This window comes from Parasteatoda tepidariorum, chromosome 12, assembly GCF_982258835.1.
Source record: "Parasteatoda tepidariorum strain Cologne lab strain chromosome 12, Ptep-v5.0, whole genome shotgun sequence".
Classification (NCBI taxonomy): Eukaryota; Metazoa; Arthropoda; class Arachnida; order Araneae; family Theridiidae; genus Parasteatoda; species Parasteatoda tepidariorum.
This window is the reverse complement of record NC_141766.1, coordinates 57504576-57518260: the sequence shown is the minus strand read 5'-3', so window position 1 is coordinate 57518260 and position 13685 is coordinate 57504576. Positions and strand designations below refer to the sequence as shown.

Genomic DNA, 13685 nt, shown 5'->3' with positions numbered 1-13685 from the left:
TACCTTTTTTGGAAGCACGTTTTTATGAATAAAAGACTAGTTAGATAAAAATCACCATCCTAACATCTTTGCATTTTTACACGCTATTGGAATTTGAAGTTGTATATAATTGTTTCATACTTCTTACCATTTTAGTAATTTTACCATGAAGTGTTATTGATTTTAATATATGTAACTTTACACCATTGTTTTAGAATTTGCATTATCTCATCTGATTTTATACATGCGTTCTACTTTGCTTTTAATTCTGTGTCACGCAGTGGACTGATCGTTAAGAGACGATTCCCAGCAGATCACCGAAGTCAAGCATCACTGGCTGCGGTCAGTGTGCGGGTGGGTGACCACTTGGATCAGTCTGCGTAGGGACCGAGGGTGTGCGGTATTGGTCCTCGTTAAACTGTTTTACCGTAAAGTGCTCGACTTCGCGTGCAGGTCGTCGGACTACCAAAGCGGGGGTGCCATCCCCTCTGCAGAGGCTCAAAATTGTGATGGCATGTCTTCGGATCATCCTCAGGGATGTTTCCCAGACCGTCGCCAATAGCCCATTGTGCAGCTCTAGTGCGACGTAAATAAACTACAACTACATTTAATTCTGTTTAAATCCGCGTCTTTGGCGCAGCATGTCCCTTTTTTTAACCTTGTGCCACTAAACCCTACATTCAATTTGACCATTTTGATCAGCCTGCGTAAGTACCAGGGGTTCGCTGTATCGGCAATCGAAATAGGCTGCAGGTGGCGTAGAGCAGAACTCTCTACCTATGGTAACACTTCGCATGCTTTCACTATTAGCGTGTGGAGAGTCATAGAAGAAGGAAGTACGGTAGTTTCTGTCTTGATTTTCTTTCAAATTAATATTTTTTGGAACTGAAAACTATTGGAACTGGAAATTATATGGAACTGAAAACTACATTAAACATAGTTCTAAAAGAAAGCATCATGGAAATTTACAAAAATACTTTTATTCATTAAAAAACTATAATATTAAGAAAAGGAGAAATATCGTAGTATATTCCTATACAACTGAAAGGAGCAGGAAAGGGGCCAAAGGCATGAAACCAGTCTCTTCCCCAGATGGCGCATTCGAGCGTTGCAAAAGCTTATCGGTCCTTGTTAAACTGTTCTACCGTTAAAGTGCTCGATTTCGCACGCAGGTCGTCTGGCTACCAAAGCAGATGAGCCATCCCCTCTGCAGAGAACCGAAATTGTGATGGCATATCTTCGGATCATATTCAGGGATGTTTCCCCGACTGTCGCCAATAGCCCATTGGGAAACTCTAGTGCTACATAAATAATTAACCTACCTACCTGGCTCGCAGTGGACTGATCGTTAAGACATGGTTCCCAGCAGATCACCGAAGTCAAGCATCACTGGTTGCGGTCAGTGTGCGGGTGGGTGACCACTTGGATCAGTCTGCGTAGGGACCGAGGGTGCGCGGTATTGGTCTTCGTTAAACTGTTCTACCGTAAAGTGCTCGACTTCGCGTGCAGGTCGTCGGGCTACCGAAGCGGGGGTGCCATCCCCTCTGCAGAGGATCAAAATTGTGATGGTATGTCTTCGGATCATCCTCAGGGATGTTTCCTAGACCGTCGCCAATAGCCCATTGTGCAGCTCTAGTGCGAAGTAAATGAACAAATCAATCAATCAACCAGACTGTCGCCCATTCTGCAGCTCTAGTGCGACGTAAATGAACTACAACAGCCAACCTAGCAATTTTATTTTTCTTAATCAATGAAAGCTGCAAGCGCATGTATAAAGCACAAAGTGACGAAACGGTTCATAGGATTACTACTACTACTACTTTATTTCCTGGAAAAGTAAGATTGAAACGTGATTTAAATTTAAACATTTTTCGATTTTCCATTTAATGGTGAAATTTTTTAATTTAGTGTAACATGCTGACATCCTTTGGTTTTTAAATAAATTTATTTGAATAATAAAAGGATTGATTATACAAATCATATTCATTTAATTATATTCTTCACCGAATGCATTTAGTTATCATAATTTTATTGCAGCGAATCTGGTTTTCTATGTTCAAGTGTTTTTTTAAAAATTTATTTTATTTAAAACAATGTAATCAAGCGTCCAAGAAAGGAACTAATCCTTTCAGAATACATCGAGAAAACAATTTAATGCCATTAAATATTATTTATATGTATGCATATTTTTGTTAGTACACATAATTTGTAAAATTGATGGTCAACTATTAAAAAAAGGGCCTCAAGGGAGTTAATTTTTAAATTATTATAGAATATCTAATTCGTAGGGTCCCAACAGTTTTGTGGCCTTAAAGTATTTTCAAAGTTTTCTTTAGTGATCTAAAAGAACTCGAAATTTTTGTTTAATGCTTCGAAAATAAAACATGATTGAAAAATGTAAAAAAGTTTAATTTGTACAATTGAAAAAGCTATAAGCATACATAAGGATGGGGCAAAATATTCCAGTTGTGTATTTTTTTATTTATTTTTTACATGAAGTAAAAATATAACATTCCTGAAAAAATCAACAAGCACTCTTTAAACCTTTCTGGTCGTATTTTAATTTTTTGCAACAATAATTACATAGTATCATATATATATAAAATAAAAAAAATACACTTTGTGCATTCGCAAAATGGATAACTGTGTTCTATCTCCTTGGTACAATGGACCAACCTTTGTTTGCATTGAACTAACATAAATTACTTACTTTTACTATTCTAGTTTAAAGATAATTTTTAAAATTTCAGCTACTTTAAAAATTTTAAGCATTATAAACATTTCCAAACTTACATTTTTTGTAACAGGACTATTCTTATATTTTCATTGCGTCTGTTTACAAATGAGTCCTACACTTTCATCAATTTGATTTAAAAGTTAATATGCTTTTGGAAAATGGTTAGTACAATCGGCACGGCTCTTCTGTTAGAGTGCAAATTTTTTTTCCTAAAACTGGGAATTTTTATTTCACTTAGAAAAAAAAAAAGAGAAGGAAAAACAATTAGCTTGAAAGTTTTCAAATATTTTAAATTTTTTTACTACAAGAAACCAAATAGTTCAGGGAACAAAATTTCTTTTCGTCCTTCCCCCTCCCAACTATAGTTTTGCTAACCAATCAAAATTATAAATATTCTTAGGTCCAAAGTAGTAACATTCATAAACAGTTTTGAAAAATGCTGAAACATTAAGTTGATTGAAGTTTGTGGCTCGTGATGAACTTGTTGCTTAAGGTTGGCAAAGAGAAAGATTTTGATGTCTTTGTCTAAAATAATGTAACCAATCTTCTGCTAACAGATTTTTTTTATCCATGAATAAGCATATGAATTTGCTATTCCAAATTCATATGCTTATTAAAAAAATGAATTTCTATGAATATTTAAAAAAATGAATTTCTTAAGAATTTAAAACTGTTAGTCTCTTTCAATGTTTTAGGGAAGGAAGTACAGAAAAACTTAATTTTTATCACTGTATACAAGTTTAGATAGATGTTAGAGTATCATAATGAAATTTTAAAACTATAATTAAATTAACAAATCACAATATAATCTTAATCATAACTACAAATAGCATACTGATTTTCATTATCAAATAGTGTTAAGCATAAATACCTTCTTAAAATTGATCTTAGATAATATGCTAAAGTTATGCAATAAATACTTCATATATTTTTATATTGATGATCAAAATATTTTAGTTTATTCTTTTCTGAAATACCAAGAATATTTATTCACAAATAACTGAATTTTCATTTATAAATTAATGAAGAAATATATGCAGTTTAAAAATATTTGATAAAATTATTAAATATTCTGAACTGAAAATAGAATAAAACGAACATTTTAAAGTGCATTTTGAGATAAAAGGTATTTATTCAAAAAATAGAACTTTTGTAAATTTTCAACATTGTAATATATTATAATAAAACAGAATTTTTTTCTTTCCACATTTTGATAACTTTAAAATATTCTGTTTAGAATTAACGGAAAGGAATTTGGAATTAACAGTTCGTGCTATTTTATTTTTAAAATTTATTATTTAAAAAAAGAAAATTCATTGAATTATGCCAGTTAGAGAGAAAATTAATGTTTAAATTCACAAAAGTATACAAAAAAGTAATAAGTTTAATTTTTAAAATAATTCTATCTTAAAGGAAAATATTAAGTAAATCAAAATTTATGAAAGCATAAATAATTTAAATGCAAGTGTTCGCATTTATTTAGGAAAATAAGGATTATTTAAATTAGGGGTGCACAACCTTTTTGAGCGAAGGGCCTCTTGCACGGCAGGTTGGCTAACGAAGGGCCGCACATGTATTTAGACATGTTAATGACAAATGTAATAATGTTTATTTAAACATTAGCGTTCTATTTTTTTTTATCAATAAACTTAGTAACATATTTGTAAAAAATTAAAGGTGTTCCATTATTGGAATTCATTCAAAAATAAAAAAACTTTATACTTTTTTTTTTACAAAAAAAAGAATTTCTATTTTTATCATATGAACAATAGATTTATCAAAATGAATAAACATTGAAGAAAAGAAATGTTTTTTTTTTTTTATCATATCATGCAATACGAAAATTCATTGTCGAATTAAATTCTAATAAATTAAAAAAAACTGCAATGCCCACAGAATAAAAGTAGGAAAAAATTTAGTCTTAATTAAGTAATTTAAATTCAAATTAATATTTTAATTGAAGAAAATTTATAGGTTTTAAACAAAAGCCTAAAATAAGAACAAAACTGATAGTTCAAAATAAAATTCCATGCTTATTTTGTAATGTACTTTATTATTTCATTTTATTAATTATTAGACTTTTTACATCGTAAACATTTTCCTTTTTCTTTATCGAAAAGGATCACTTAGGCAACAAAAAATTGAAGTCTAAATTAGAAACAATGAGCAGTTTGAAAATTCAAGTTTTCCTCCATTTTATGAATTTCTCAAGTTGCAATAACATTGGATTTAAATTGGGGATGTAACGAGTATTTGGCCCTTCTGTGAAAAATTCAGTTGGATCAGTCAAATATTCGACAGAATATTTTTTAGAAATGTATTTTTCCAAGTTTTTTGAATTTTTATAGATATTACTTAAAAAAAAACAGACAAGTCAATTTTGTCATTTTTTTGATATTTTGAGAAGGATTTTTTTCCATTTTTTGCTGTCCATTTTTTCCATTTTAATAGCCTAGCATTTTAACAGAACGTCTCATACTATTAATTTACTCTTTCCCTGTACTGTAATATAAATAACCAGTAACATAGAAAAGTGTGATTTTCAGTATTAAAGTTTGGTTTCAGAAACTAAGAAAAATTTGTTTTTTCTGTTTTTCTTTTTTTAGGCACTTTTATTATGACTCAGCATTTTTTTTAAAAGTAAGGTTACTAATAAAATTTATTTTATGGCAATATTCTCTGTATTTTTGTTATTTTAAAAGCTTTGAACCTACAGTCGAACCCCGCTATAGTGAACCGTCTGCGGACTCAGTAATGTGTCCACTATAACCGATGGTTCACTATATCCAAATTTTTTGAAGAATATTTTTTGCATAAGACAGTTGAATGATTGAAAATTGGCTTTGCAATTTTGCATAAGTTATTTAAAAAAATTATTAACTAATTAACAGATAATAAAGCAAAAATTGATGGAAAAAGTAATTACGTCGCTAAATATTAGTTTTATTTTCACTTTTTATGAAAAAAATTTGTGATTTTTGATTGAACACAATTTGATTTTAAATTGAGTTCATCAATTTTCTTATCTACAATGTGCAAAGAATGCAAGATTTTTACATTTTGAACAAGATTTCGAACCATCTTAACAAAGCATCTTCTACGTTTTCTCTTTCAGCTCCACGCAGTTTTTTCGATGAAACCATGTTTTTGTCGTATGCCGCAAGAATTGCACTTCGATTAGTAACCGTAGATTTTGACAAGGAAAATTCCTTACACAGTGTCGATTGATTGGTTCCATCATCAATATGCTTTACAATTTTAACTTCGTCGTCTATCGAAAACGCTTTTCTCTTAAGAGAATTTGCCATTTTCACTGCTTTTGAAATAAAAATCTTGTCTCAAATAGATAATGTAAGAATATGAAGAGAGCAGCTGTAGAATGAGTTAAATTGTTCCCCTTTTTGATTGTCAAGGGGTGATTTGTAAAGAATATGGTTTGAACAGATAAGAAAATTCCAAAAATTCAGCAGGTGGCCAAGTTAACTAGTTGTAGACAGTGTTTTCACCACAGCGCGAGAACGCGAGAATCTCGCATATTTTTTTCTTTTCTCGCATTTTGGAAAAAGCTTCGAATTACGCCAATTAGAATAAAATCCATTTCACTTTTCTTCCTGGATCTTTCATTATTTTCAACATTTGCCCCGTTATCTAGATTCCCTATTTACCAGTATTGTTCAGAACTTTTTCGAACAACAGAACACAACCCCTCCGAGCCACGGAACCCCTTTCAGAACACATTTCTCTGCAACCACGTGTTTACCGCAGGTAAGGTTCTTTCATGTAAGACGTTCAAATTTTTTATGCACTAATGTAAGATGGACAAATACCTAGTAAAGGCAAAATCTTCTATGATGATGCAGCAAGAATATTCAATGCTTTAAAAAATAGAAGACGTTAAAAATGTATTATAATGAAAGAAATTTTTTTTTCAAGTCTATTTGTATTTTTTCAGTGTTTAAAAATCTCACTTAACTTTCTGAAATCTCACCCTGTTTTTGAGAAAGGGTGAGAAATTCTCACCCATTTTTTTTCTATGATGAAAACACTGTGTAGAGCAAGCTTGGGGAAAAGAGAGAAAGCGAGGCTTGTCAGGGAGGGGGGAGTATAAGATAAATGATCTGTTTGACATTTATTACAGTATAGTTAAAAGTGATAAGCATAAAGGAGAGTAATATGACACATTTTATAGGAATGCATTCATTTTCAGTCCCAACACCTACAAGTTTAAAGATGGAGGACTGAAAAAGATATTTAAAGAAATGAAATTTGAGTCCACTATAACCGAGTTTCTAAGTTCTAAGCTGTTCACTATAAGCGTTAAAAATAACATTATTTAAATAGGAATACGGACGGGACCGCTAAAAAAGTTCACTACATCCGAGTGTTCACTATATCCCAGGTTCACTATAGCGGGGTTCGACTGTATTTGCATTAGATTCTAATACTACATAAGGTTTTATGTTAAAAATTATTAGATATTAAAATTTTTATTTCATGGATTTGTTAGGATATCAATATTAAATTATACTGGATTGTTATGAGAACTTATTGGTCATCCTGTAAATGTGAAAAAGTACTGAATGAAAATGCAATTGTTATAGGAATATAATGCAAGTGGTATACTTTTTGTTTCTTATTAACAGAATCTTTTTTACTCTAATTTTTAGATATTACCTATTTCCATAAGAATGAGTAACTTTCGCACTAAAAGAATTGTTATTATTGGTGCTGGTATGTCAGGTCTAGCATGTGCATTTTGTTTGAAAGAATTGGGCTTTAATGAAGTTTGTATACTTGAAGCGCAAGATCGAATTGGAGGAAGATTAAAGACTATAAAACTTGGTAAGTCATAGCGGGCATTTTTATTTGAGCAAAATTGAAGGGAGTTTTATTCAACTTGGGTGATTGTTTTTTTTATTTACTTATTATAAATTAAGAGAGCACAGCTGGAGAGCCATATGCGGCCCTCTGACTGTTCATCTGTGACCTACAGAAGCCTCTGACTACCATGATATATTTTTTTTTTGGTGAGAAAAAAAATTGGAAAATTTTGAATCACACATTATAATCATTATATCATTTAATCACTATATTTCGATGAGCTCAATTTGCGCAGATTCTCTTATAAATCTATGTTTTTTCTCAAACGCTTTCTCAATGTTACAGAATTCCTAATGGTTTTAAAAAACATAATATTTTTAGTACGATATTACAATAAACAAATTTCAAATTTAAGCAATAACTTTTTGGCTGGTTTTAATTTTGTTGATTTCATCATAATTCCAAGTGAGCTTTTGGTCGTTTTTTGGCATTTATAACTAAAAATTTCCATGAGATTTTTAAAATCCTGATACCTTTGTTACGATATTACAACTGGTGAGTTATAAATCGCACATTTAATTAACCGCTTTTGATGTGCTTTATTTATGCAGTTTTCATCGTAAATCTAAATAATTTTTTTATAGCAATTATTGCTACGCTTTTTTACGTCGTTTTGAAGATCCCATATTTTTATTACAATATTATTACAACACGTGAGTTTCAAATCACACATTGAAATATTCAATTTTTGATGCACTTTCATTTTGCCAATTTCCAATGTTCACATTTCTTTTGAAAAGAGGCAGGAAGCATTTATTGAAAAGGGCACTTTTGTGGAGTAAATAGGCACTTTTTATCAAGTGAAATAAAGCTTCCTTTTGATTATTTGTCATAAAATAACCATTTTGTGTATATATAAATATGAAAAAATTGGTTAAAATCTAGAGAATTTTAATTTTATGTGATGGGAAACATTGATTAGATTTAAAAGCCAGTCAAAAATAAAACTTCATCTATAAACAAATTAGTCATATTGTGAAATTTTGGTAACTGATGTTTTTCAAACCCTAAATAAAGGAGAACTTGCCATTTAAGAAAATTAATATCTTCATTAATTGGGTTATGTGTAGTGTTAAAATGCCACAATACATTTTCACAATATCCTTTGATACTCTCCCCAATTTAAGATATCCAAATTAAGATACTACATATTCATTTTGATGACTTATTAGGGATTTAACTCAGTACTTTACCCACACATGCAAAGAAATAAAAAAAAGCTATATATATTTATAGAACTATTTTTTATAATTTTTTTTTGGCGTATGCCTGTTTAGGCAGTGGGGGTGCGATTGTTCCTGTTTTTCAGTGGCGCCATCTATGGTGAGGAAATCGACTTCTGCCACGCCATTCAAATAACCACAGCCCGTTTATAGGGTGGGTCACATTCACACACAAGGGAGAAAGGACATAGAACACACAGAGCGAGAAGAAAACATCCATGCCTTGCCCGGGATTCAAACCCGGGACCTTTCTGATGCAAGGACAGTTCCCTGCCCCTACACAGGCCGGTCGGCTATAGAACTATTGATTGATTTTTATTATATTGATTTGATATGTTTATTGATAAAATGATTGGCACTGAAAAAGTTGCTGATTTTAAAATTTTGGAGGAAAAAAAAACTTTTTATTTGATTTAAATAATTTTTTATTATCTAAATCATGATTATTTTGATTCTGATATTTTTTTCAAGAAATATTTAAAATGCATACATAAGTATTTAAAACTTTTGCATATTTTGGAGTTTAATGAGTGCATTGTTTAGATTATTTTATTTGTACTTGTAAGAAAAATGTAATTCAAAATTGTCTGCAAATTTTTATAAACGTTTTTTTTTTTGTTTTTGTTTTATTGCTTTTCTTTCAGTTTATTTTTATTCTTTGATAAAACAATTACTTTAATTACACTGCTTTAAAGACATAACTTACCTTGTTTTGATTTTAAATCAAAATCATTAAGTATAAAACTCTATGCGAGTTTTACAAGTGCATACTTTAGAGTATCTTATTTGAACTTGAAATATAGAAGAAAGATTTAATTAATTCAAAATTGTCTTAAAATTTTTAAAAAGCTCTCTAAAAATTGCTACTTTTTTAGTCAACTTCTATTTTTTGATAGAATTATTAATTACATTAGTAATAATACTTTAAAGAAAATACTTAGTTTGTTTTGATTTTGAATTAATATCATTAAGTTGAAAACATTTAAAATAAAACTTCAGATTTAAAAAAATATTACTCTTCTTCAGTAGCCTAAACATGAAAAATACCTGCTATGCATGACCTTAGGGTCAAGTGTGCTTGTGTGTTTAATGATGAACATAGAAAAGGATTCAGTAAAAGGGTGAGGTTAAGCAAGAAAATTTATGTTCCTATAACTGATTCAGCATGTAATTCATCCTTTTGAAAAAAAAGGGGGAAATAAGAAAAAAGGTTCTGATTAATTTTCATGTGAGACGTTTTGGATTACACTTTTTGAATAAAAGAATGCTGGTTGCAAACAGTTACTTAATTGTACTACAATTTATAATTTCAGTTTTTTTTATTTATTTAAATTCATTATTATTTTTCCCATTTTTCTTTATTGAAAACTGCAGCAATACTCATCTTGTTGAAGTGTTTTTTTTTTTTTTTTAAACTAATAGAATATAATCTTTTGGGGACACTTTTTATTTTCGCATTCCGGGGTGAATAACAAGCAAATAATAAGAAATGTAATAAATAATATTGATATATTTTTGTGGCCAATCTTTTTTAGTTTCTACTTGATGAGTGGTGACCACTAACATTAATACATTTTCGTTACGAAGTCTTAATGAATACCTTGAAAGAGTTGTCACTACACTGCTTAATTGCATGATTTTTGTCAAAACCTATTTTGCGAAATATTTCCGAAAAAAGTGCAAAACTACTGGTTTTGTTAAAAAGATTTTTAGCAATTTTTGTAATTATTATCTGCAGTGGAAACCGATGTTACTCATGTTCATTGTCTCATTACGCAATAAAGAATTGCAATTATTATAAGAAGTTAGTTATAATTTTAGTAAAACCGAAATTAAGATAATTTATTTAAGAGGAAAGTTGTTGTATACAAATTTTAAAATTAATAAAAGCATTAAGAGAAAAAAAATTCATGAAACAGCATGAGTATTATAAAAGAAAAAATAAGTTATACAATGGAAAGTCGCGTATCCGGAATCGGCGGGACTTTCCGAAGTCCGTATATTTGATTTTTCCGTATAATTGACTTCCAAGGTAAACAAAGCTTAAAATGATCTGAATCTAAGAAACAGAAAATAAATAAACATTATTTTTCGGGAAATAATGTTTTAGTATAAGAATGATATCTAATCAATCATAAACAAAATATTAGAAAAAAAATAATTATTGCTATTCTAAAAATAAATATAGAAAACGAAAAAAATTCCCAGTTATGAAAATATTAATTGCTCTCTCCACCATTTTGAACTAGAACGATTCAAGCAAGAAGGGGAAATTCCTGTCATTCAATAAGGTGGGTAGGTGGAGAAGAAAAATTCATTTCCTCCTTACTTGTCATTCAAGTTGAGGGCGGGGTAGTGACAAATTCTTATTTTCTCTCCCATCATTGGTTATCAATCAAGCATAAAGGCGTGGCATGCTAATTGGGTTCTCTTTATTTTTTCTTGTGTGACTAAAGGGGATTCCCCCTCCAGTTTAACATTCAAAAAGGTTCCAGGAAATGCCTCTTTTACTAGCCAGCTGCATAGAAAGAAGGGAGAGGGAGGGGACTCAGTTGTGCTCTTTTGAAAACACCCCCCCCCCATTTCCTGCATTCCAGAGGAGGAGCGTCATGGTCTTAGTAGATCTTCTGTTGATTTAAGGGTTCATGCATAGATCTCTAGAAGCTGAGAAGGGGAAAAACCTGTCAAAAGACTTCGTTTTTTTTTTTTTTTTTAAAGGAGAGGGAAAGATGAAGAAATGTTTGTTTATTTTGATTGTTAAAAAGTGTCCGGGAAATCGACCCTTCCGGAAAAGGGACGTCCGGATATGGGACGTTACACTGTACTAAGAATTCATCACGAACATAATTGAAAAATGAAATTCAATAAAAGTATTCAAAAACAAATTTTAACAGCGTGAACAATTATATTTTTATAAATTTAAGTTAAATAAAAGAAAGAAAACTTACTTTAAATGTATCTGCTATTTTATTTTATTTTTTCTTGCATCCTTTTTAAATTTCCGCTGATGACTTATGGTTTGATGAAGGTATATTAAAATGTTGAGTGAGTGTTACGTCAATCATCGTTGACTAATGCTAAACTTTCTGTTCAGGCCATGATTAGATTTAGAGGTTGGGCAGCTCCAAAGAGCAGGGCACATCGACCAGAGGTGTATTCTACCCAAACCTTAAATCATGATTAACTAGAAAGCTTTATGGCTGAAATAAAATTCAGCAAACACCTGACAGGAATATCTTTCAATTCCTAGGCCTTAATGCAATATTGCCTTAAATGCTCAAATCTTTGGGCAGAATAGACCTCACAATCACAAAATATATATCGTGAAGTCTCTTCCTCAAGATGACAAGCTCGACAAAGAGAATCAAATTCAATACCCATTATGTGTAGGTGTCTCCCAAGGTTACAGTGTCAAATGTGAAGACCAATGATCTTCCTCAAAAAGGAGGAACATATAAACTTTAGAACTCATTTACTCAAATCCACTAAAATTTCAGTTAGCTGGTTATTCCACTAAGTTCTTCGGTTAGTGTTGTCATTTTAATGTCAATGTCATACAATAATTATTTCATGTAAGTACAGTAGTAAAAAATCAGATAAGTATTTAGCTGAAAAGTTTTTCATGTCTCATGACTCTAAGTATATTTTAATGCAGAGTTGAACTGGCTTGTTTAAACCAATGAGATTTAAAACAAATGATTTGCTAAAAAAATCTTTTTAACATGAATTTTTTTATATAAATATTTTTTTAATTTAGAAAAGATAAATTTTCACATAATTTTGAGTTTAATACTGAAGTGAATTTGCATCACTTTAAACAAATATAAATATGTTATTTTAAAATGTTCAGAAATCATTGCGTTCCTGAAAAAAATATCAGTGAAAAATAAATGTGAGCAAGTTTTATGTTAAGTCATAATGTCTCTAAAAATGCTTGACCACTACTCTGTTTAGTATTTAAAATTAGTTAAATAAAGTAATAATTGAAAGAGTTTAGAATTACACAGCACTATTGGACAGCAACTTTTAAACTGGCTATGTCAGATTTGCATTAAAATATGTTTTAATAACTAAGTTTGACTAAATAATTCATACTTATTAGATTTCTTTTTTATACCTTTATATATTTTTAATTTAATTATTTTAATCAGCTTCCATGGTTGTGAAAATTGTTTTATTATTTGAGGATTGCGGCTGGTTAGCATCTCAATTTTGTCTTTTAAATTATGCATAGTTTAAAATGCTTTATTTTATGTGGACTGAGTATTTGGGATAATTAAAATGTATTTAAATTTGTTAAAATTGTTGTGTATCTTAAAAATGATTTATTTTCTGTATGTGAAGTTTTTTAGTTTGATTTTAAGCAGTATGACATGATAGTGACCCAAAAAAATTTCTGTGCCTGGGGGCCCTGCCTGCTGCTAAGACGCATCTGAAATACTTCATATTATAAAATAATATTATTTTGACTTTAATTGCTCATTAAATTCAAATTCAGTGTTTCATTTTTAGAACATTGATGTGTTAATGGTTATGATAACCAGTTTCTTGGAACAAAACATTCTCTTTTTGTTTCCCTTAAAACAAGAGCAAAACTATGCACCCTTGCAAAAATCAGTTTTTACTGATCTTGTATAATTCTGTAAATACGAAACCTTTTTTTCTTTCTACTATCAATTCTTACACCATTTTTCTCCTCCCCTATCAATTGTTCCATTCCGTCTTTTTTCCCCCCACAGGCAATGGATGTTTCAATTTGATTTTGACACAGCTATGACATAAAAATGTCAACTTGTTAAAGTGGTTGCGTTTATTCGGTAGTGATCGCTTATTCATATTTTTTAGAAATTACAAAGGGGTTTCAT

General features: G+C 30.2%; 1 protein-coding gene across 10 annotated transcripts in view; it reads left to right on the top strand.

Annotated features, from left to right (window-relative positions):
* Positions 1–1683: 1683 nt before the first annotated feature.
* The window catches only part of LOC107453502 (uncharacterized), a 67089-nt gene continuing 55087 nt past the window's right edge, over positions 1684–13685 (top strand). For 5 of the 10 annotated variants that reach the window (XR_015430891.1, XR_015430890.1, XR_015430889.1 and 2 more), the window contains exons 1-2: positions 1684–1815; positions 7384–7558. Coding sequence is in view for 7 of the 10 variants with exons in the window: in XM_043045263.3 (XP_042901197.2) it covers positions 1747–1815; positions 7384–7558 (244 nt within the window). In the remaining 3 variants the exon portion in view is untranslated. Of the gene's footprint in view, positions 2157–2266; positions 3210–5214; positions 5357–7383; positions 7559–13685 lie in introns of those variants that run through there. The other 5 variants (XM_087156107.1, XM_087156109.1, XM_087156110.1 and 2 more) reach the window with 5 other exon arrangements.